Source organism: Papilio xuthus, unplaced genomic scaffold (genome assembly GCF_000836235.2).
Source record: "Papilio xuthus unplaced genomic scaffold, Pxut_1.1 DF825946.1, whole genome shotgun sequence".
Classification (NCBI taxonomy): domain Eukaryota; kingdom Metazoa; phylum Arthropoda; class Insecta; order Lepidoptera; family Papilionidae; genus Papilio; species Papilio xuthus.
This window is the reverse complement of record NW_013532703.1, coordinates 1,069,682-1,095,951: the sequence shown is the minus strand read 5'-3', so window position 1 is coordinate 1,095,951 and position 26,270 is coordinate 1,069,682. Positions and strand designations below refer to the sequence as shown.

General features: G+C 31.9%; 1 protein-coding gene across 1 annotated transcript in view; it reads right to left on the bottom strand.

Moving 5' to 3' along the window:
* Nucleotides 1-22,279, bottom strand: part of Inv (invected homeodomain) — a 51,697-nt gene extending 29,418 nt beyond the window's left edge. The window contains exons 1-3 of the mRNA XM_013321949.1: nucleotides 22,026-22,279; nucleotides 10,315-11,428; nucleotides 9,747-9,827 (exon numbers count right to left, since the gene is read on the bottom strand). Of these exons, the coding sequence (XP_013177403.1) occupies nucleotides 9,747-9,827; nucleotides 10,315-11,404 (1,171 nt within the window). The 5' untranslated portion in view covers nucleotides 11,405-11,428; nucleotides 22,026-22,279. The remainder of the gene's footprint in view (nucleotides 1-9,746; nucleotides 9,828-10,314; nucleotides 11,429-22,025) is intronic.
* Between the last annotated feature and the right edge of the window lie 3,991 nt (nucleotides 22,280-26,270).

The window sequence follows — 26,270 nt, the reverse complement described above, 5'->3', positions numbered from 1 at the left end:
TTAGATTTTTCTATTAAAATAACTTATTAAAGATATTCAACATAATATTACGTAATTAAATGTTCAATTACTTTACATTCTTTTTATAATTTGTTAAAATAAATTAAAATATTCAACTACGATTACGATAAGTTAAGGCTTTGGACTCAGACTAGGCAGGTGGCCGGTATGGCTGCTAAGGCTATGCATGAAAAGATTACTAATGAAAGTGTTCTACAAGATTTTTGTTTTGAACTTTTCACTCATAGCACAACACTTTTTGGTTACTGATTAAGATATAATTAAAATTAGACCTATTATTATCTTATAGGTAAATTTTTATTTAATCGTACTAAAAATCAAATCCGCTATAAACTTATTAATTATGTAAGTAAACAAAAACGACTGGATCGGTACAGAAGTCTCGCAATTAAAATAGTTCTCTTCTGAAACAAATTGTACACTTATTACGTGTCGTGATGGCGACTAATTTCTATTAGCTTTATACAAATTATATATTATATTTCTAATCTCTTCGTAAAGTTCACGGTTGTCGAATTAGGACTTTCAAAGCTATTTATAATGCAAATTGTTGTAATAATTATGTTCCTATTTATTAAATGGAAATAAATAACAGAATGGACACATGGAATTATGCAGTTTTGTATAAAATAGCTGTCGCACACGACTCCAAGCGCGTAAAAATAAAAAACTTAATTAGTTGTCTATGTGTTCTTCCAGGTTATGTTCTTCATTTATAGGTATGCCAAATTTCAGCGAGATTGATGCAGTCGTTCTGGAGGTACCTTCTAACAAACATCCATCCAAACATTTTTAATATTAGTTAAACGAAAAATCTTAAATTCGTCAAGTATTAAATTCGGTTAAAAAACTCAAAGTTCAGGTTGGTCCATAAAGGATGTTACGATTTCCTATGCTTACTGCCGCACTAAGGTTCACTTAAGTATTGATATGTCCTGAGAAAGACATTCAATTAGTCCACTGAAAAATTCCTAATGAGAAACAAATCATTCAAAGAAAACGTTTAATTTGTCTACAAAAATCAGTTATGCTCGCTTGTTGAATTACCCCCGCTTACCACCACCCCCCCTTTCCCCCGCTTACCCCCACTTACCCCCGCTTACCCCCTCTGCCATCGAAGTATTCCACGCTGAAATTTCAATTGGTGCCCAAGTTTCCCAATTAAATGTCACTCAAACGTCCCGTTTCCCGCTACAGCGTTCAAGCGCTTTATTAAAACACTAGCGAGTTATATTGAGTTTTATTGTTGCTTTAATTTAAACTGTAAAGCGCTTCATCAGACAGCCGGAGCAGTGATATTGAATTTTATTAGATCGAGTTTGTTTCAGTGAGAGATGGCGTTCATAAAGTTATACAAGAGACAGGCTACGGCGCTATGATATTTATTAAATCGCAAAACTTCAACTGAGAATAATTTGATTCGAAACTTTTTAATTTAAAGACAAAAATTAAGAAAATATAGGACATTTTTTTATTATAAGGTGGCTAACATGCGAGTGGCCACCTGAAATCACTGAAATAGCGAAGTGACCGTTGCCCGTAGACATACGCAATTGCATATGCGTTGCCTACCTTTAATCGACGGAGGAGAGGATGCACAGAGAGAAAATTTCTTCTCTTTCGATGCATCCTCTCATCCGGAAAGTCCACTTCCACTTCCCACATCCTTTCCTCATAAGAAAATCGGTGGGAAGGGAAAGAGGACTAAGTTCAGCCTCCGGGACGCACACTCATGAGACGAAACGCGGAATTGCTTCCACTTGACGCCTGTCTTCTGTGTGGTCGTGGTATTTCACCGGGCGAGCCGGGACAATTCGTGCGAAGATGTTAAAGCGGGCTCTACCACTGTCATTTTATTTAGCACTTGTTTTAGAAAAAAATGGATTGGTCCATCATAAGAATCATAGATTCATCACCTAGTTATAGAGTTTCATAAAATTTTGACGTCGAATAGAGAGGTAATTTTCAAATGTAAATTTTCTATTATAAATGACAAAACTAAGAGTATTTACCTCAACAGAATGTCTCAGTTTTGTTTTCCGAATAAGATCTATTTTACTTCCTTATTAATATTAGTAATGCGAATGTTTAGATGTATGTTTTTTACAAGGTATCTCCAGAACGGTTGTACGGATCTCTCTAAAATGGCATAGACGAACATAGCCAGGAAGAACACACAACTAATTAAGGTTTTTAATTCCGTACGGACGGAGTCGCCGGCGAAATATAGTTGTCCATTTAGAAACATTTATAGTAAAAACAAAATTCATTTATTTACCGTCGTATTTAAAATCAATAGATTTATTTAAGTATTGCGTATTTTATATTATCAATCTAATTATTACTTAGTCATCGTATTGTATTCGAAAGAACGTGTCATATGTAAAAGTTCGCATCGCCTAAGAAATAACGCGTTACGTTAAAAGCTATTATGTATAAATAGCTATCGTTAACGTTACGTTATAACGAATAATTAACGTACTTATTATAGTAGTAATGATGTTTAATTAGATGTTAGTTATACGCGTGTTCGTAATTATGTAAAATTAACAACAGTTCCGAACTCAAGTCTTGTCGAATGTTGGGAAATAAAAGCTATGTTTTGTAAGCTATGGAGTCCCTATTTAATTATTAATATATGAACAAGGTTATATGTACATATATTCTTTTCTATGTACTTTTAATTATAAGTTTGATGTACTGTAATATTAGAAATTACACCATTCTTGAAATGATATTTTTTATGATTGTTAGCTTTGGTTTGTATAATTATTTTGGACATGGGAACTTTGATTCTAAGGTTATTATTATCAAGAAAAATATACTTAAAAGTACATAAAGTTAAAGGTTACTTGGTATCGCCCGCGAGTCCATCCGCACGAAATTAAGAAAAACTTAATAAGTAACCGATGTTTTCTTCCAGACTATGTTCTACATTTGTGCCGAATTTCATCAATATCCGTTTAGCTGTTTTGGAGATACCTTGTACCAAACATCCATACATCCATCTAAACTCTTGTATTTATAATATAACTAGCTGTCGCCCGCGACTCCGTCCGCGTGGGATTAAAAATAGATATTGGCCGATTCTCAGACCTACTCAATATGCTCACAAAATTTCATGAGAATCGGTCAAGTCGTTTCGGAGGAGTATGTGAACGAAAATTGTGACACGAGAATGTTATATATAAGAAGTAAGATAGTTAATATTTTTTTCAAAGTCGTGCTTAGTCTATATTAAATTATATTTAAAACTATTTTTCGAATTGAAAACTCAGTGAAAATGTAATTCGAGATTGGGGAGCGAACAAAATTTTGTGAAGTGTTCGGGGAAAATAAATTCTAAAAACAATTTTCACGGTTGTAAAGCGAAGTGGAGAAGCGAAATAAGTGTGAAAAATCGTTCGCGACTCCGACAACTAATGGCGCGGGATAATGTCTTATAAAAATAGTGATGGTCATTAACTCAATATATCGAATATCGATAACATTTATACAATATTAAATTCAATAATACTTTTGATGTTTTCTGTTTGAAAATCTTTGCCGTTAACTTTAACAATGATTTAAAACTATTTTATTTAATGAAGTTACTAGCTGTCGCCTGTGACTCTGTTCGCGTGGGATTAAAAAAATAGTAGCCTGTGTTCTTTTGGATTATGATCTACATCTAAGCCAAATTTCAGCGAGATCCATGCAGCCGTTCTGAAGATACCTTCTAACAAACATCCATCTATCTAAATATTCGCGTTTTTAATATTAGTAAGATATGAAAAGCAATTTCTAGTTTTTCTACCGATCAAGAATGTAGAATAAATATACGAAGGAACATGGAAGTAATTGTTTGCAACAACAATATTCAAATAAGCTACATGCATGGTTGACAGGTTCCTGTTGTTTGTTTGTTTTTACTATTATTCACTGGATGTACATTTCAAAAGATAGCAATTGAAATTCAATACATTAGGGACGTTTATGTAAATCTCTCCCCAGTTGTGGTATCGATGTAAATGCACCCTCAATATGTTAACTAATTCAATCGTTGCGCAAGAGGAGTCGCGCGCAAAGTTTAGTTCTGACTCTATCTTATAGTGAATTGCAATTCGAAGCGTGAAAACAGATGTTTAGATAGGGCGAGGATTAGGGATGTGCCATTGCTTAACTTATCGATAATTGTTTAAATATATTTATTAGGAATTGTTTTTTACCTGCATTAACAAAATACCGTTAATAAACTGATTTAGTTAATAACAGTTAAAATGTATGTTCATATCTTATATTACTTTTAACTAATATTATAAATGAGAATGTTTAGATGGATGGATGTTTGTTTGAAGTTATCTCCATAACGGCTCAACAGATCTCGATGAAATTTGGCATACATATAGAACATAGTCTAGAAGAACACATAGGCTACTAATTATTTTATTTTTTAATTTCGCAAGGATGTATTCGCGTGCGAAAGCTAGTAACTAAAAAAAAAACTTATTATATATTAAAAAAAGATGTTGATCAAACTTTACGTTTAATTAATTCTTTACTTCATTTTATTTTCGTCAAAAAATCGATCAAATGTCACGCAAAATTTATTGTAATAATTAAAAATAATTAAAAACTGCGAGTACACAAGATAAATACCGTAACCAATTAAGCGTACATTGTGGGCAGTATTAATATTACAAGTTCATTCAATTAAGGACATTAAACTGTATGTAATAAGATTTTATTTTACATGACAGGTTATTTATTAGTTGACTTTTCTTTAGGGTACAAGGAGACTTTGTCGTAATAAAAAATAGTCAACGAATTAAGGTCCTAAAAGACACGACGAAAAAACACTTTAAATTTAATCATTATCTTCATCAGTTCACTATACGTTCCTACTGAGGGTCTCGGAGCCTACCCTAAATACGTGACTAGGTGATAGTCAACCACGCTGGCCTAGTCAGGTTGACTTCACACATATCTTTGCATCGCAGATATGTGCAGGTTGCATCACGATGTTTTCCTTCAACAATTAATACATTATTATATAGATACTTCGCATTTTTTTTTGCATTAATTTACTCGTGTGTAAGCGCCCTTAATTATGTTAATGAAGTCATGTTTCCGCCACACGGCGGCGACCTCAAAGGCGGCCATTACGCGTAATTATTGCGGATAATAATTCTATTACTTTCAGCGCTCACTATCAATTTTATATTTTGTAATAGCTGCACTTAGGGTTACCAATAAATAGAATAAAAATCTTACTAACAATATCAAATTAAAAGTAAATCTTTTGTCTCACATTTAAATATTTTAAGTATAATATGATTCAAACTTTATGACTGCTTTGCGATTGCTAGGTTAGAACATTGCCGCGAAAAAAATGTTCCGATACATACGAATTTGTATACTATAATACACCGTTTATGATATTCCGAGGCTTAATAATGTTTGGACTATATATTATTTTATTTAATCATATTGTAATTCATAAGTAGTTTCTATTTTTGGTATATAATATCGTATTTTAACAAAGCTAATGAAAACAGATATCCTAAATTAAAAAAAATATTCTTAACTTACAAAAGTGATAGTTTCCCATTGGGCCGATGGACCTATCGATACACGTAGTGACAACCCTTTTTTTCACGTAGTGACAACTCTATTTTCATGCAAATCGTAACATAAAATCAAAATTTATTATTAACCTACAAATTGATTGTTTCCCATTGGGCCGATGGACCTATCGAAACACACTTAGTGACAACCCTAGCATTTGATGCAAATCGTTGTCTCGTCTATCATTAAATAATAAAATAACAAAATCGATTAAGACCCAAACGTATAAGATAAAGTTTATATTTAATACCACACAAAAAAAATATCTCTTAATTAAAATAAAGTTTTATTAATTATTCAATTAAATAGAATTACATTTTAATATATTTATGATTTATTTATATTAATTTAAATAACAAACACATCTTATCTTACTAATATTATAAATGCGAATGTTTCGATAGATGTTTGTTTGAAGATATCTCCGGAACGGCTTAACGGATCTTGATGAAATTTGGCATAGATGTAGAACATAGTCTTGTAGAACACATAGGCTACTCATTTAGTTATTTTAATTCCGTGCGGACGTAGTCGAGGTCGACATCTAGTCTTATAATGAAGCTATCCTATTTTATCTTTACAACACGTAAGCTTTGCAAGAGTAATTAGTCATTGTCTAAAACGGAACGCATTAATGTTGAAGACCAACATATTTTACTATGCAAATGTAATATGATGTAAACAATTCATAATCCAATTTACTAACATGTACAGGTATAAAGAAAAGTGTTTAAAAAAAATTACGTCCTTTTAATTCTAATTTAAGATTTTAATAAATAATAGAAAGTTTTTAGTTTTTTACAAATTGTACAGTCGACAAAAAAAGTGCTTAAAATTAGAACTTTTTTTAACTTTCAAAATATGGTAAGATTAGTATTTACTTCAATTATTTCCCATGTTACAAAAGTTATGTACATTATACTATGAAAGTTCATTGAATACATTTGCAATGTGATACAAAAGTTGCCGCTCCGATGCCTTCCTTAATTATCTTGTTTTTCTGACTGTACGATGCCGAATAACTAAACGGTGTGTCAGATAAACATGATTTAAAGACCACATTATTTTACAATTCCGAACATTAACCGTGGTTTCCTGAGACCCAAAAACTCCGTTTAAATCTCCACATGTGTTTTATCATAGTTATGTTATATACAGACTTTTGGTCTCAGAAACCTACGGTTAGTATAATTATAGCGCAACAAAGAGATTTCCTTCATTCTTCTTCAATCGTTAGATGGAGCTATCTATAGTTAGCCAATTACTTATATTATTACCAAAGAATACGGAAGACAAAACCTAAGAGTAAGATCATTCCTACGCCATCTTTATTTAGTTTTCATCAACCATATCTTCAATTTACCGTAGGTTTCTAAAACCTAAATTGTAAAACATAAACAACATTTTTTAAACGAAGATTTCGGTTTTAAAAACCCACAGTTAATGGTATTGGAGTTAGCAATAAACTTCCAACAGCCAGTTTTCTATATGTTTTCCTCCTTATTCTCGGATGTAAAATTATCATTTGGCAGTTATGCTTCTACTACAAATATAGTATTACAGCTGTTAGGTGTCAATAAAATTGTCTATGCAACGGCTTGTTTGTGAAAGCGTATTGCTGTTTTTATGTTAAATAATTAAAGCACTTGTGTAATGAAGTGTACATAAAAAGCGCTTTGTTACCGCGTTATTCATATTTCATTGTTTGGAAATGACTAACTATCGCCCGTGACTCCGTCCGCGCGGAATTAAAAAATTAGTAACTCATCTGTTCTTCCACACTGAATATATCCAGAGATACCTTTAAACAAACATACATTCATCTAAACTTTATCATTTATAATATTAGTAACATACAAAGAGTGTTTTTATCGCCATACTTGAACATATACTCGTCTCTTTCATTCTTCTTTTAAACAAATGAGATAACAATATAATGGTGTTCCATTTTTAAATTCTATTTCATAATGGCCAGTAACATACTGTCAGGTTTCTAAACGTTGTAATAATAAATGTCAATTATTTAATTCATATCAAACGAATAGCCTCTCGATTACTATGAAAATATCAACTGATTCGATTCTATCAAACGGTACGGTATCGAGACGCGTAACCAATGTCAAATAATTTATAACTTAGCAACAGTGTTTTTAATTATAATATAAATTTGTATAACACTGGCTGTTGCTCACGACTAGGTGTGAAAATTAAAAAAAAACACAGTGTTTAATTCATCGCTGAGTGATTTTACGAGAAAAAAATCTATCCTATATGTTATTCTTGATTGTAACTACAAATATCATTAAGATCGTTTCATATGTTATAGAGCTATGTAGTCACAAATATCCATCCAAACTATATTTATAATATTAGTAAATATTGCATATCAACGGTCAAAAAATAATCTTATCTTACTTATATTATAAATGCGAATGTTTAGATGGATGGATGTTTGTTTGAAGATATATCCAGAAACGCTACATGGCGACAGTATAGAAATGTATTTTCCAAGTCGTATATGCGTTTTTATCGTAAAAACATTGCCAAAAAATTCTAATAAGAATCAAAAACAAACATAGAACTATCGACAAACGTGGCACATCACTAGAGAGCAATTTTTATATCGTCCCTCTGAGGGTCGCTGATAAATATTTATGAAGTAGGTAGCTACATTACTTTTCATGCCTAATGATTTCTAATTCAATTACTTTTCGACTCCCCCGCATCGCGCCGCGCCGTCGCACACTCATTGTATGATTGTACAAACTTTTTATCTTTGACAACAAACAACATTTATAAAATAAAAAAAAATAATCTATGGTCTTATATACGCTATCTTACTAATATTATAAATGTAAATGTTTAGATGGATGGATATTTGTTTGAAGGTATCTCCAGAACAGCTCAACGCATCTCGCTAAAATTTGGCATAGATGTAGAACATAGTCTGAAAGAACACATAGGCTACTACTATATTGATTTTTTAATACCGCGCGGACGGAGTCACGGGCGTCAGCTAGTAGATCATAAAACAATGAAACAAGTGTAAATCTTCCCTGTTTGCGTTAATAAATAAACCAAGGGTTCCGCCTCTGTTATCCGTCGGAACATCCCCAAGGGGGGAGTTATCAAATTATTTGCCCTTTCACTTCATTACACGCCCTTACTACAGGGTTGCCTAAGTACCTCGCAAGCTGTTTTGCGGTTTATAATCTTGTAATAAAGCTTTTTATATGTTAGAACGTCTAGCGATTAGCCAAAATGGTTTTAAAGATTACAACTTAAATGTGGAGATTAGAATTTAACACCATTTTTACTTAGCGTTAAAAAATGGCTTAAATTTTAAATAAAAAATTTATATTTATGTAAACAAAAGAAACATCGCTACAATATCTTACCAAACTTATGACACAAAAATGCAAGTAGGCAGAATAGGTAATCTTGATGAAGGCTCGATAACGTGCAATGCTGCCAACTGGACACGGACACATACCGTCATGTTGGCAATAGCTAACAATAAATGTCACATAACCTCAACAATTGTCAATTTATTTTGGTAGTATTTTTAACCGCAACAACAACGATAACTGAACCATTTCAAACGTCAATCTATAGTAACTAATTACCCTAGTTTTATTCATTATTAATGACATTCAAACTAAGTAAATAACAATTTATTTAATTATCAATACCGGTGTTAGCGTTGGACTCGGTACGATGACCGCCCAGGGCGATGGACAAAAAAGAACTGCCAGTCTCTTGCAACAGTTTACTTGCCCTTTACCTTTGGAGGCCAAGCCATAGTAAAAGTAGGGGGTACATAGAGATCTCGTCAAGGGCACTGGTAGTGCTTAATAAGGCATTGATAACTATTGTAGTCATAACCCTTGCTATGCCGAGAAACCGTAGTTTCGTAGCTACGGTTTCTGCAAATCGTGCCGATGGTAAAACGTGCGAAAACATATTTTGCGTTGTCAGAACATGGGTCACTCCAGCTTACCCAGCTCATCAAAGAACCTCCTCCCCCCAGCAAACCCTTTATATTACTAATGATCTCTGGGAGCGATCACGAGCGAAACAATATACATAACCCTGTATATTATTGTAGTAAAACTCACCCGAACTAGGCCGATCGCTGTAACGTGTGCAGTACACCCATGCCGGCCACACCATTGGCCCGTTCTCACCGGTCGTTGTACCTACAACATAGACAATGGTAATTAATGATAGTCATAGGATACTAGAATTAGATCTGTCTTTAAATAAATGTAAAGGGGCTACGATTATATTGAGAAACTATAAAAGCTGTAAAAGAACTTTAAGACTATTTTTAAGACCTGCTCTTTTGGTTGAAATTTTGCTTTAGTTTTATTATTTTCTTTAAGAGCTCAGAGCCTACCCTAAATCAAAGGGGACTAGGCCTTAGTCAACCACGCTGGCCCAGTGCAGGTTGGTTGACATCATACATATCTTTAAATTTGTTCTCATATATGTGCAGGTTGCATCACGATATTTTCCTTCACCGTAAGAACGTCGGATAAATGTACATTTGTAAATCGGAAAACACATTGGTACATGACGGGATTCGAACCCAGGCCCTGCAGATTGCAATTCAAGTGCCTAACCCACTGAACCATGCTCGCTCTACCATTCTAATTTTAAACATTGTTGAATATACCAACTTACTTGTAGTACTACTCTGGTTGCTGGAACCGTCGTCGCTTTTCGAAAGATCAATTGCCCCTTTATCAATAGGTTTTATCTCCGGTACTCTAGCCTCAAGCACTTCCGGTTTAGAGGGCAATGGAGCCTCTTTTACAGGTACTTTAGCCTCAAACGACCTCGACTTTAAAGACTTTCTTTTCGTCAACGGATCAGTTATTCGTCTACCGAAATCAGCCTTCAAAATATTGTCTATACTAAATTTTAAACAATTTTGATTTATGAAATCCCTTCCAGATTCATTGTCTGGTGATTTCGGTGTACTATAATTAACACGTCTGTTCTCATCGCTTCGATGACGCGTTTCCATTGTTTGGTTTTTCATTCTTAAACCGAAATTTAAACCAAAATGCTGCGTATTAAGATTTAAATTGTTTTGTGGCATTGGCATTCTATTTGGTATCACCCCAGATTTTAAATCCACTTGGTTTAATGGATTTTGAAACAGCAACGGCTGGTTTAGGAACATTAGAGGGTTTGGGGTGATCGGGCTTGGTCGGAGGAGTAAAGGTTGGTTTACATTTAGGTTCTGACTAAGTTGTGAGATCGCGTTCAGATGTGTCTGTATGTGTTTAAAGGAGGATAAACCTTGGGAGGTGTCCGGACTGCTTTTCTCGTTGTCATGGTAACTGGATACTGGAGCCTCGTTACCAACGGATAAGACAGTGTCATCGCTGCAGCAAGAATTTTCATCATCCACACTTATTTCACCTCTGTATTCATTTCCAATCGTATCATCATCTTCAAGCCTCGGACTGACGCTTTCCGACGTCCTAGAATTTTGACCATCATCGAAATTTGGTGTATTCTGCAATAGTTTATCTGTTGAAAAGACATTCTCTGGACTATTTGTGTCTCGTTCTTTCTTTAGAACGTTGTGTATGGAGAAAGAGGATGTATGTATCGTTCTATCTTCGAATTTATCTTCTTCATTGTATTCGGGACTGATTGTGTCTCTTGTATTTGGTGAATATGGCTCATGGTCTTCATCGCTTTGATCCTGAATCTTTATTCTGGTATCCTGCAGGTGTACGGTTGTCGACACCGCTGCCATCTTGAATTTGTAGTTCTACGCCATCTGTTAACAAAAGAAAGTAAAACAGATTACTTTCTATGTATTTCTACAAATTTTATTTACATGACAAAGTTTATGACAGCTAGTCAGTGACAGTCTTTTAATAAATGCCAAGGCGGAGATCATTTGTGAAAATCAAAAAAGGTGTGAACGCCCTGACATTTCGCATAAAGGTCGTAACACACAACGATATTGAGAGTCGATATCCGACACCTCTTATATGTTATGTGCCTTATATCCTCGTGCAGTTGTCATAACAGTAATCTATATATAAAAGAGTAAACTGACTGACTCAACTATCGCACAGCCAAGATATCTAGATTTAAAATTTTGCATAGAGGTTTATGTTACTATGTAGGCTGTTCAAACTTTCGAGAGACATTATACTAAACTGATATATATAAAAGATGAGTGAGCTACAGGGCGCGTCCGCGAAATAATACCAGTACCACTCATCCTGATGAAGGGCCCCCGATGGGCTCGAAACTAGTCAGCGCCGCCACCGGACGAATATACGTGTTTGGCCGTTTTTTATATCAGTTTACTATGTTTTGTTTTTACGAAATTCATCCCCTAAGGGTCCAAAATGGTATGTTAAAGTTTGTATGATGCAACGCCCTAGAACACATAGGCTAGTCATTATGTTTGTTTTTAATTCCGCGCAGACGGAGTCGCGGGCGACAGCTAGTCCACAATACTTTAAGTAAAGTGGTAAGTTTTACATGAATCGATGATATTGATATGCAAATTTATAGCTTATCCGCATTAAGTCGCATAAAACACAGTCGGTCAATAATTATAACAAGTTAACCGCTCGGAGGATGCTGCGGTTGCGGTCACCGGGGAGACCAAACTGGTTGCCATATATGTGTTGTAAGGTTGCTCTACTCACAAATTTAATTTATCATCATACTAATATTATAAATGCGAATGTTTGGATGGATGGATGTTTGTTTGGAAGATATTTAACACACATATAGAACATAGTCTACTTATCTATATATCTATTATTTTTAATGCCTCACGGACTGTGTCGCAGGCGACAGCTAGAAAGATAATAAACTTCTTTACATCACCGATGCTTCATTGATTCAGAACTAGACCCCTGCTTACTTAAACTTCGTAATTTTTAAGCTTTTATCATTAATGACTTAATATGTAAACAAACTGTTTGCTTGCAATCCTTCTGTAAATATATAAACATACATAGTTTAAATGTCATAAAAATATTGCTTATAATATGCTACGTCTCATTACAATCGGTATAAAAATTAATAACGCCATCTAGCGATGATTTATGAAAACTTTTAACTTGTGATAAACTGTTCCAAATCTACTTCCTCTACAAAAAACGATTACATTAGTAGTATTTAGTTAATTAAAAATAAAAAAAAACATTATATACCCCATCGATTGATTTTTAATGATAAAGGATGATTTAAAAAAAAATATAAAGTTACAGTGTTTTAGATAGTTACTAATAATCATACGATTAAAGACGAAAAATATACAAAGAGCTCAGTAACCAATAGCATTTAACTTTAGTAAATATTGAAGTAGAGCATACTGGCTAACGATGCGCAAGCAGACCACACACGTAGCGGCGCGCGCGCAGCCAAACCAGACATTTCGTTTAATCTGCCCACCGCGCCACAACTCTCACTTATCACAAGCAATTATCAACCTTACCACATAGACATAAGATTCAAGTTTATAGCGCACTTAACTTTGTCCGGTTTAAGAACACAACCAAGTTACATAAAGCATTGGAATATTGCAAATTGAACTCTATCAGCTATGAAATAAGATTTATACCTGTTGTATATATTTCCGTGTAGTTGGTTACGTGTAAAGTGTAGCGAAATTGAATTGTTTTATTTTAGTATCACGATTTCGCAATTTCCCGAGGTGTTAGAGGTTTCTTATTTATATACTCTATATTCCATACTAAAAGTATTATTATTGTGATAAATTATTAATAAGATATTTATTAACTAGCGGTTGCCCGCGGCTCCGTTTGCGCGGAATTAAAAAACTTAGTAACCTACGTGTTCTTCCAGACAATGTTCTATCAGTGCCAAATTACAGCGAGGTATATAGCCGTTCTGGAGATCACCTTCAGACAAACATCCTTCCAACCAAAACATTCGCATTAATAATATTAAGATATATTAGGAAGATAGTATCCAAAAGCTTTGAGTATGGATAAATGGACAAGGCAAAATTGTCAATCACTCATATGCATATCTTGCTAACACATACATCTATGTAAAGACGTGTTCACACAAATCGAGCACACGAGCATTACTTGACTTAGGAATGCGTGCGCTTGTTAGGTCCTGCCTTGTATTAAAACCCTTGTATTAAAACCCGATATAAATATAATTTAATAAAAAAATTACACAAACGGTGTCATTTACACTGTTAAAATATCACATATTTTTGTGTAAATAACGTCTAGGAATTTGACCGCAAGCGAAACGGCGCGAAAATTTTGACATTTCAAAGTGACAGTTGAAATATTTTTTATCTGTAAATGATGATCTTGAATCGCTCATTTGACGTGTTAATACGGTTGTAGAATATAAAATCGTACATATACGGTATTAAGTCTAGGAATTAATAAAGATACTCGAAAAGGCCGGTCATGAAAGTATACGAACAAATTTAAATTAATTAACTTTATGAGCATTACAAAATTCCTGACAGTAAAGCAAAATTCTCAAATAGACTTTTAAGACGAAATAGGTCGTGGACATTATAAGCTATTGATTAAATCTAAAAATAATTATAACTTAACTATTTTCTTAATGGAAATAGAGTAACAAAAATGTGTCATACCAAGCCAAACCGCGCGTCGAAAACATTACGCTTTTATCAATCGAATAAAAACTACTTTTTTTAATTTTAGAATGTCATAAAACATTATTTTCTACAACAAAAAGGTGCAAAGCGTAATTATAACATCAACGTTTAAAAAAAGAACGTCCATAATCTATGGTAGATTGTAAATCCAATTTTTTAATTCAACACTGGCCAGTTATCGCTTTTTTAACTTAGCGACGCATCAGTTTGATAATTCCAATAATTAATTTAATTAGGTTTTTTTCAAAACGCCGTATATAAAATGTCTAGGTCATACATCTGACGATGGTTTGCTGATTACTCTTCATTAATAGCGTTATCAATTTTTACTAGCGATTTACACCTGGTTGAAAACAATTAAAAGAAATAATCAACACATTATACTCGTAAATTCGATCTCGGTTTAATTTACAACCAATGATACCGTTAAATGCACTTTCAAGTTTTTGGCTTTTCAGTTATTTTTTTTTCCTATTTTATTCAAAATTGTCCAGTGTCCAGCCTGTCATCTGTATGTTCCTCTGTTTGTTTTGTCTGTATGTTTGTATGCACGTGCTTGTTGAACATACAATTGGTGTACCTTTTTAATAAATAAACTAATTTTAAAGTTGTTTTTTACTAATTATTTAAAATTAATTAATTCTTTAGTACCATATTTTTCATTTGGAACTTAAAACGACGATAACATAATTATCTATTATAAATATTTCTTTTATTAAATAGTAAAACATGGCTACATAAAATGGCAAAAAAAGGATCTTACGATACTTTTGTCATTAACAGAGGGGCGTTAGTGAGCTGTCAAAATTTGATCTGACTTATGCCCACAGATTCAGATATCATTGTTCGTCTATACATAAACAATAAATATAAGCTGTTTCCTCTTAATTTAAATGAAAATAAGCAGAATAAATACTAAACTAATAACTGACAATACTACCGGTGTTAGATACTTCTAAAACATTCCTTTTTCTTTGTTTTTTTTTCATAATGGCGGCATAACGTACCGCCGGCCATCGACACCTGTGCCATTCATTTCCAAAGAAATAATTAACAACTTCGCGTGTATGGAAATGTAACATTGGACTGCATACTAGTATTGTGAAACACAAATTAGTCTTTGTGTCATTAGAACAAGGTATAAATTTGCTAAATAGTTGTTTCAAAACTAGTAAAGTGAGCGGAACTCTGGATAAAAATTTACAAGGAACTGTCATTGCAAGAGAGTCGGTGGCTCAGGGGTCAAGCACTTGACCTGCAATCTGCAGGTCCTGGGTTCGAATCCCGCCATGTATCAATGTGTTTTTTAACCGATTTACATATGTACATTTATCCGACGTTCTTACGGTGAAGGAAACGTGATGCAACCTGCATATATCTGAGAAGTAATTCAAAGATATGTATGAAGTCAAGCAACCCGCACTCGTCCAGCGTGGTTGACTATGGCCTAATCCTTAACTTAGTGTAGGCTCCGAGCCCCTCGTTGGGGACGTATAGTGAGCTGATGATGATGAAGTCATTGTATTTTAGAATTAAATCTATTTTGGAATTAATTTTTTATTACCATTTTTTTCTAACAATAATTGCAAAATTTTAAATCGATTAAAATTTAAGCGTCACAAATTTACTTTAACATAAAGACAACTCAATTAAATTCTGTAAAACACAAGCAACATAATATTATTTAAGTGTCACAGATAATTAAGTGTAGATAATCGGAATATTCGCATCTAAAAATTAACATTTTAATCTTATATGAATAAAACCTTTTTACATTTTATCTGAGAATAACCTGCCAGCTATCAAGTCATAAATTGCCTTTAAAAAAGAAAAATAAACATAACCGTTCGGATATTTTCTACTACAGTTATGAAAGTAAGAATTGTTTGTTATTGTTTGGATATAATTTATGTAGTCTTAGGAATGTTAGTAAATACAAGAATTTCTTATCAGTATTATAACTGTAATAAAACGTTTCAAAATCATAAGTAAATATTTTACAGATTAGCTATCACCCGCGATTCCGTCAGACAGGAATTAAAAAAATAATTAGGTCTATGTTTTCTTTCAGACTATGTTCTACATCTATGCCAAAATACATTGAGTTCCATACATTCTGTAGACACCTTCTAACAAACATACATCCGAACATTCGTATTTATAATATTAGTAAGATGCAAAAAAACATTAACTCCTATATCTTTAAAAAGTTTTAAAGTTTAAAAAAAGAACATACAATCAGCGTTACTACTTTTTATTATTGGTTGAATTAAAAAGAAGAAAAATTCAAAAATGGAACATAATTGAAATTTGTCTTCTCTCTCGCTCTCACATTGTGTTTTGTTTCATATGAAACGTCAATATAATAGTCTCCACCCAAGATATTGTTAGCACCCGCATTGTAAATGATCATGGCGGATCGTATTAACTTTAATCTAATATTGGTCATATCTATTTCAGTTATAATGGACAATAGATTCTTTACACAATGAACTGAAGATCTTTTATAGTATGATTTGATGCCATAAATTTGATTAAGAATTTTATTCAATCTAATTATTTAAAAAATATTTTAACACCCAAACCATTTTGGAATAGTAAAAGTATCGTATCTGGATATGAAAAACTAGCAAATTGAATAATAACATTTAAATTTTATTAATCTATCTTTATATATATAATTCTTCTGTGAGTGTGTATGTCACTGAACTTCTCTCAAACGACTGGAGCGATATTGATTTTTTTATGTGTGTTCAAGGGGATCTGGGAATGGTTTAGATTCACAATTTTCATCAAATATTAACTTCATATTAATTTATTCAAATTAAAGATGTGTAGACAGGACAACGTCTGTCGGGTCCGCTAGTATACATATAAAAATCAATTGCTGTACGTTAGTCTTGCTAAAACACGAGAACGGCTGAACGGATTTATCTTATCTTGGTCTTGAAATGTTCGTGCATGTCTAGGGAAGGTTTAAAAGGTGAGAAAAATTCCAATAATTACCGGAAACTAGTTAAGTTTCTTTTTTCATTCCACACGGACGAAGTCGCGGACGTCAGATAACACCTAATAATTTTTCAATAATTTTTCGTTAACTTTGTCATCTGTGCCTTATTTAGGGCTATCAGCACTTTAGGCTGGATTACTGCGAGCCCTTTTTACCATGCTTTTAGGGGTGGAAGGTAGGGTTACGTGAGACTATGTATAATAATCCGCAGAACTGTGACCACTCTTCTTGATCAGCGGCTTAAGCTCAACCGTCCAATCTATACCCTAACGCCGTTACCGATATCAAAACTATTCAATTTAATTTAAAATACTAACTTAAACACTTTTAAATCTAAGGATTTTAATTACATTTATATTGATCGCCAAAGCATATGAATTGAGATTATCAGCTCGCTATACGCCCCACCAAGAGTCTCGGAGCCTACCCTAAGTTAAGGGTGATTAGGCCATAGTCAACCACGCTGGCCAAGTGCGGGTTGGTTGACTTCACATATATCTTTGAATTACTTCTCAGATATATGCAGGTTGCATCACGATGTTTTCCTTCACCGTAAGAACGTCGCATAAATGTACATATATAAATTAAAAATCGGAAAACACTTTGGTACATGACGCGATTCGAACCCAAGACCCGTCGATTGCAAGTCAAATGTTTAACTCCTGAGCCTGCTCTATACAAATTTAGGTTCATCATCAGCTCACTATACGTCGCCACAGAGGAGCTCGGAGTCTACCCTAAGTTAAGGGTGATAGGCCATAGTCAACCACGCTGGTTAAGTGCGGGTTGGTTGATTATGTTTGAATTTAGGTTACATATAAATGAATTCGTACCGTATACAGTATGTATGAGAATTCTTTACATATATAGTTGTATGCTTTTGAACATATTAGTACTATATTAGGCTTAGCTACACTTGATTACTTCATGAATATTTATCAAGAACACGAGCGTGGCGTCGTGGGAATATATTAGAAAAACTTACTTTTTTTAAGTTAAAGTGAACGGAAGAAAGAGTAAATAGTTACATCAGTCGCACATCTGTTATAACTCATGTTAATACTTAACTTTAAGTTAGTAAACAAACAAACAAACAGCATTAGACTGGTTGTCGTTAATTTCTATTTCAATGGAGTTGTAAATTAAACGTGTAGGCAAGATTTTAAACTATGAGGTAATCATTCGATTCGTATTTATCTAGACTTTAATAAGGTTTAATAACAAACTGTCAACCGCAACTCCGTCTGCGCGAAATTAAAAACTTAAGTAGCCTATGTCTTCCAGTATATTTTCTATATCTAAGCCAAACTTCAGCAAGATACATGCAGCCGTTCTGGAGATACCTTCAAACAAACATCCATCTAAACATTCGCATTTATAATATTAGTAAGAGTAAAATTACAACTCTGTTTCCATTATAATATAAGGTTATAATTTAACCTGAAAACCTACCAGAGACAAGACGTCGAGGACATAGCTAACAAACCGAAAAGTAATAAACCTTTGATATGAACCTAATGTAATAACTTCATAGTATAGAAAATGGATACTAAATTTTCTTTTAAAATTTAGTGGTAAACGAGGGACCAGCCACATGGACATCCGCAATTGCAGATACGTTGCCTACCTTTAATCAGAGGAAAATTCGTATGTGTCCCTGTCAAAACTATTTCCCCATCCCATACTTTTCTTATAAGAACAAGGAGGCAAAGGATAGGCTAAAATTATGCTAGCTCTCATATGTCGCACGTTTCGCCGCCGGCTTTTGCTGCAGTGTGCTACAACCCTAATACGACTAAAAATTCTGCCAACATCAAGAATAGTACCGAGTTTCAAAGGGCGCGGTCATATTTCTTTAGCTCTGCACACGCTATTAATATCAGTACTAAAATTGTATTCAATAATGTCAACGGAGCAAAGCTTTTCAACTCAAGTTCGCCGTGAAACACTTTCACACGAGGGTAGAATAGTACACATTGCAGTACTGTTTTTGTACACACCAAGACAGAACCAAAGATATTTTAACCTTCTTAAATATGTATTCTTCTAGAGATAAATTTTGAACAAAGACGAGTGCATTAAAATAAATTAATTTATTTTCTCATAAGAATTTGCGTTAGTTAAATTAACTTTGATCTAACAAGTAATCGCTAGAAATATACAAATTTGTATCGTAATTTATATCCACGAGACGAATATTTAATTATAATAATTATTAATTAAAAAAAATAAACGAGACGCCAGACCAATTCTCTAGCAATTTTCAACAGAATACGTAAACATCAAATCAAACAACTTCTAACAACTAACGCCATCTATTATCCTTTAAGGGCCGCTAAGATAATCCTTAAGCTCACTAAAAGAACTTTTACAATAATTAAGTTAAACTAAAAACTAGGACCTCGTGACATATTTTATGATATGTTAAAAAAACTCTATTTATAAGCTTATATTAATCGATTTAATAATCTACAATTAATTATTTTACTTGAGTCACTGGCAGCTTTTTATACTGATATTAGAAAAAGAAGATTTCATTGATTATCTGTTTATTTCAAAAACTACTGAATATGAAAAATTCTGTCACTGGCAAGCTACATTATCTCCCGGTGGCATAGACAATATTACTATATTTTTAATTATGCGCTTACGACGTACTGGCAACTACTACAAATAGTTCTAAAAAAAAAGAAAACTATTTTTAAACGTAACGCAAACGTCAAAATTGTTAACCAAACAAAACATTAAAATAATTTTATGATATTTTAACAAGTGGAACAGAATAAAAATCGTCCATGTCGATTACACAACATAAATTATATCTCTTACGTAAAACAATTACAAATACAATAAATTATTATGTTATTATAACATTGTTAAGTTCATATTCGCTATTGACATTGTTATTTTACTTTGTTCACAAGCTTCTGGAATCCTGATTATTTTTTAATTTGATTTTAAAGGCTAAGGTCTTTGGAATATTCTGCCACATAATTTTTTTTCTTTGTTTTATTCTTTTTAATAATCATTTACGCTTTTTTATGTCATACTAGCTGTCGCACGCGAATTCATCCGCGCTACTAAAAATAAGTAGCCTATGTGTTCTTCAACATCCCGTAAGCCGTTCTGGAAATACAAACATGTAAATCCGTTATCCTGGAAAATATTAACTTTTTATTTTTTTTTAATCCGCGGTATGTAACTATTTTGGCATCTTTATTACTATATTAGTAATATAATTGGGTAGTGATAGCACTAAAATTTACTGGTTAAAATATTGTTCTATATCATGTTTTTGGGTATAGTTTTTTTTATTATATTTTATAATCGGTAAAGCATTGATTTTTACATTTTTGTCTATTATATTTCTTGAACTTTAGTCAGCAATAAAATATCTTTAAATGTACTATACTTTTACCCCATTATCCTATTAAAATATCAACTTTAAAAATCGCAGAAAGTAGCCATCTTTAAAAACACGTAAAAGCGTTTTGATATTGCTTTAAAATTCAAATGTCAAAAAAAAGAATAAAAATTATAACTGGCCAGTAACATTATATCATTTCAACCATTTAAAAAACATAAATACAATGCTTCAGTCCGCTATAAATTTGCATTATTTAAAACAACTGTACAAATAATTTAATAGTATAAAAGTGTTAAACAAATTAATTATTTCAAATGATTAATTGCTCGGCACAGATTAAATATTTCTTATTAACGTTGTACTCGACTTTTTAATTTATTCCTTTGCATATGTTTCTTTACGGATGTTCTACGATAACATTTTTTTCACAGAATAGTATTTTATATATATATTTGAAATGTTCAACGTTTTTTTTCTTTATTTCTTTTATATATCTTTTATTTATAATTAGCGAATAAGACTGTTTTTTTAAATTAAAATAGGACAAACATTTTTATTCTATTAAAAAACGTTCTATTAAAAAATTTTTATTCTATTAAAATTCGTATTAATAAAAAAAGACAAAACAAAATGAACATCATGAATTTTTCTCACTTTTTTAACAACTAAATTTGGTTTTAGAATTTTATCTCATTTTTTTTTTTACTTTAATGGTTGTACAAAAAACTGGTTTTATATATTTTTTATAAAAAGTATGTTCGTTTTTATATTCGGTGATTTTTTTGATCTTTGACACTGGCTTTTGTATTTAGAAGATTAAAAAAAAACGAAATCGTCTTATTTTGATGTAACACACTATTTTATCATTTGTTACGAGATTTAAACATTGATATAGGTTTTATATTTATTAAGGTGTTATAATTTTCAAATAGTTATTGGAGAAGAGCTTCTTTGAATAGAAATTTTCGTATTTTCCAATATCACAAAAACAGATCATATTGTTTATACTTATTTTTACATTACGGCCTTTTTTAACAATAAAGATAATCAATGTAGGTTTTTACAAAACTTAAATCAATCTTAATGAATTCATTTGGCTTTCCGTAAATGTTTTTTTTTTAAATGCGTTGAATAGTTTTGAGTCCATACTGAAGAAGTATATATTTTCTGTTTATAAGTAATGCAAGAAAAATATTTTCGAGTACTAGTTAATTATATTATGCCAGTGTTTTTTTATATGTAATATTAGAAGGTTCACGCCTACTCAAAAATATTGTAGAGCAAAATAACAGTATTTCGTATATGCATAAAAAATAATAATTAATATTTAAAAAAAAAATTAAACAAAAATTCCATACCTTTTTTAAATCACGCTGTATATCCCACTACAATCCGCCATTCGTAACTTATAATATTAAAACAACATACTCTATCACACACTCACACAACCGAACGGATACGCGGACCTTTGCCTTTTTATAAAAAAAAAAAACAACTGTCAAATTCGCATGCGTTTTGACGTTGCTAAATCGCTAATTGTATTTGATTTTGAAATATATTTCTTTATGGAAACTATTGGAATATTCACTGAAACGTCGTACGCGAACCGCGAATGCCTCAACGGACTGGCGAATAAGCCAGGGTTCCCCCACTACGTAAAGGCGTGGCTTAAAACCGGGGCGGAGTCGACTACCTTTTTTTTTCATCTACCTATTTATACGTTGAAATTTCTCCGATGTGCTTTTATTTTGTGTCCGACAGTTTATTATATTGTATTGTCTGTTTGTTTGTTTGTGATTTAAATAAAGGTGAAGTTGTCATTTCGTCATTGTACAAACTCTCTCACATGTCACTATCATTTCGAATGTCTTTATACTTCGATGTATTACAATAAAATAAAACGGAAACTTTTTAAAATATCTATTTGTATATATAAAATATAAAATGATGTTATTTTACAAAGATTTAATTCGATAAACATTTTCTAATTTATATTAAAAATAATATAATGTGGTGAGCGAATCAAATAAACACGTAATTAAATCGACGTGCTTGTTAGGTTAGAATTTTATGTTCTAAGTAAATCAGGATCTGGCGACTAACAAAAATACAGTCTTTTTTTTTTAATTTATAACTATAACATATATTATTTCTGGCCATCATCTTTCCGGTCTTATCCCACGTGAAATCAACTCAAGGTCATCTTTAATATTTAGCCTTATCTTTTACGACTGCCAGTAAGAATAGTCAATTTTTTTTCTGGCATATTAAATAATATTTTTTTCTTTTCTTTATTTACTATCAATAATAATAAAATACACAACACGATTATTATTATTAATAAACAATAACTTAATATTTAAATTATCTTTGAATTAAGGTAAATATTTTCTCTTTGTTTGCCAATATTTCTCTCTTTCATCTTGTCTATGTGTTCTTCAATTTTCTTTCAAACGACATAAGCCGTCGGCTCTACTGTTTATCGCTATGTACCTTTTAAACTACTATTAATATTCCTGTCACTACGTTCAGGTAAAATTAAACAATCTAGTAATAAATAAAACCTACGTCACATTTGGATTAGTGTAGCTTTTCTACGGTGAAAGATTTTTTTTAATTTATTCAGTAGTTTGAGAGCATATTGAACAAACAAACAAACAAATTCTCTTTATAATATAATAATAATTTTTAATTCTATAATACAATTATATATTTATTTATAACTTTTAATATTAAAAAATTTGTAGATCTTATCATATGTGTATGAGATTAGATTAAAAAACATATATACATAGATGTCGCTCGCGACTCCGTCCGTGCAGTATAAAAAAATAGTAAGCCGATTTTCAGAGCTACTATAAAAATTGGTCAAGTTGTTTCACAGTTAAGTAACTAACATTGTGACACGAGAATTATATATAACATAAACATAAAAAACAAGTATGAGAAAGCTCCTTATGCGCTTCCTTCATTTGCGTTTCTACTATTCACGGATGAAAATTACGAGTCAATTCCTATATTCGCTGTATATTTATGGAACAAAACACCCGCGAATAAAGAGCTTTTACTGTATTTGTAAAGAGACAATGGAAACTCACAAATAAAGTTAACCTTCATTAATCTTGCAAACAATCAAGAAGCTGTAAAGATGAAAAACAAATAGGAAACATCAACTCATCTTAAAAACAATTAAAGAAATACGTAGACTTCAAACAATTCTCTCTCACCTTACACCCCCCAACCCTCTGTGAAGGAAAAAAGCGGAAAGTTTTTCAAGTAGGGGTGTTTTTTAATTAGTCAGAGCTTTAAAAGTGAATATTTTAAAAGTGCGTGCTGCGTTCGAACGGGCAAGTCAACTAACTAGTTAAGAGTATCTGTTTGTAGAACATTATTAAATCTTAAGACCGTTTAACTTTACAATCCCATTGGGTCACGAGCAAAGAAAAATATTCATTAAAAAAAAATACTTTATGTTTAAATAAGTTTAAACTAGCTGTCACCCGCGACTCTGACTGCGTGAATGGAATAAAAACTAAATTAGTACCCGGCAATTATTAGAATTTTTCTCACCTTTTAAACCTTCCCTAGAACTCCACGAACATTTCACGACCAAGATAAGATAAATCCGTTCAGCCGTTCTCGAGTTATAGCAAGACTAACGAACACCAATTGATTTTTATATATAGACTAGCGGACCCGACAGACGTTGTCCTGTCTACACGTCTTTAATTCGAATATTGTTTAAAATTTGACACTGCGATGGTAGCGCCGTCTGTCGGATCCAATGTAAAACATTCCAAAATCAACAACTACTAATAAATTAAAAATTAATTAAAAAAACATTGTCCAACGGACAAAATTGTGAATCTAAACCATACCCAAATCCCCTTGAACACACACAAAAAATTTCATCAAAATCGCTCCAGTCGTTTGAGAGAAGTTCAGTGACATACACACTCACAGAAGAATTATATATATAAAGATAGATTAAACAAGAGCTCTTAGTTATAATATTATTTAGTTTTATTTTTAGTTTGCTTTAGTTTTAGTTAGCATAGTTCATTTGATATAGTACAAATTAATTCATATGTTTTGTGGTGGTTAGTTAGTTATTGTGACATAGTCTAGATATAAGTAGATTGCTTAATTAAATTAACTAGATTAAATTGTTGTTAATTTTTAAATCACAAGATCAGAGCTCTTTATAAATTCTGAATCAAACTGCACATATACTTTGAATATTATAAATTATATTAAGCGAAATTTGTATTAAGTATTCAATTATATTTAAAATATTTACAATGGCAATAGAAAAAAATAGAAAATACTAAATAATGTTTAAATTAAAATAGCTTGTGATTCACAAGTGAACGAAGCATCAACACCTCAATGCTATTATCGTTGAAAAAGTCCAAGGAAAAATAAGACTTTGTTCCATCGTAAAACAAACTGAATCCTAACTTCGTACTAAATAAGAAAATAAAATTGTTCGTCTGTTTGTTTACATTTAAAGTATTAAGTTCCTTGATAACAATTAAACTTATGTGAAACCAACTTAATTTGATGTTACGTAGCTTTATTTGAAGTTATTTACTAAGTCAGTATGAAATTTTTTACATTTTTGAAATTTTTTACATTTTTTAAAGACAGTTTTCGACGAGGTTTTATATCATTATGTCAACTGTCATATTATTATAATATTGTAAGCTTTGCTGCGACGGTAAATTTTTACTACCAAACTAAAAGAAAGTAACAATTGCCAGATCACAGAATGTTATTATCTCTCTACTTATAAAACTTTAAACGAAAGATTTTTTATAATAATAAAAAACTGCGTACGAAGTCGTAGACAATGAATAGTGTAAGATAAAGCTACAGGCGCGGGATGAAGTGGCCGCCGAAGGCATTTCTAATTAAACTTTTACTACAAGTCACTCCAGTATACGAGCCTTTTTTCTTAAAGAGATGTACTGCGGAAAAGAATACACCATTATGACTCCGTAAAAATAAAATACCTACGTATATATAGATTTTGTCAATTTCGATGAAAGTTAAATGACGTCTTTGCTTCTTATAAATCCTATATCCTATTTAACATTTTTATAATCTATTTAAGACGATGATATTAAAAATATATAGAGGTAAAAAGAGTAACAGTCGCTCTGAATTATTTTTGAGCTTCCCTAACGCCATCTATCTTTTTAAACCTGTAATAATTTAAAATTACAATACAGTGACATCTAGTGGTGAGTAGCTAAAACTTACACTTGATGACGCTCTCTAGTGAACATTTTCCAAAGTTGTACTTTATGTTTACAACCAAAGATGGCGTTAAAAATAAACATTGAATAAATTTTAACCCTAAATTATTAAACATAGGACTTACTTATTTTTTTAGTAAAATCCTTACTAAAGTTAGAATTATCGAATTACTAAAAAAATGCTCGAATTCTTATATACATTTGAAGTGTCATTGTATTGGTACTTCAAAGTCCGGTACTATTGTAAAATGAAGTAACAATGGTGTTATGAAGTCGGCCGTTCAAACTGTAAATATAAACTTTATTTCGTTATCTGCACAACGACAATGATTATACATCCAT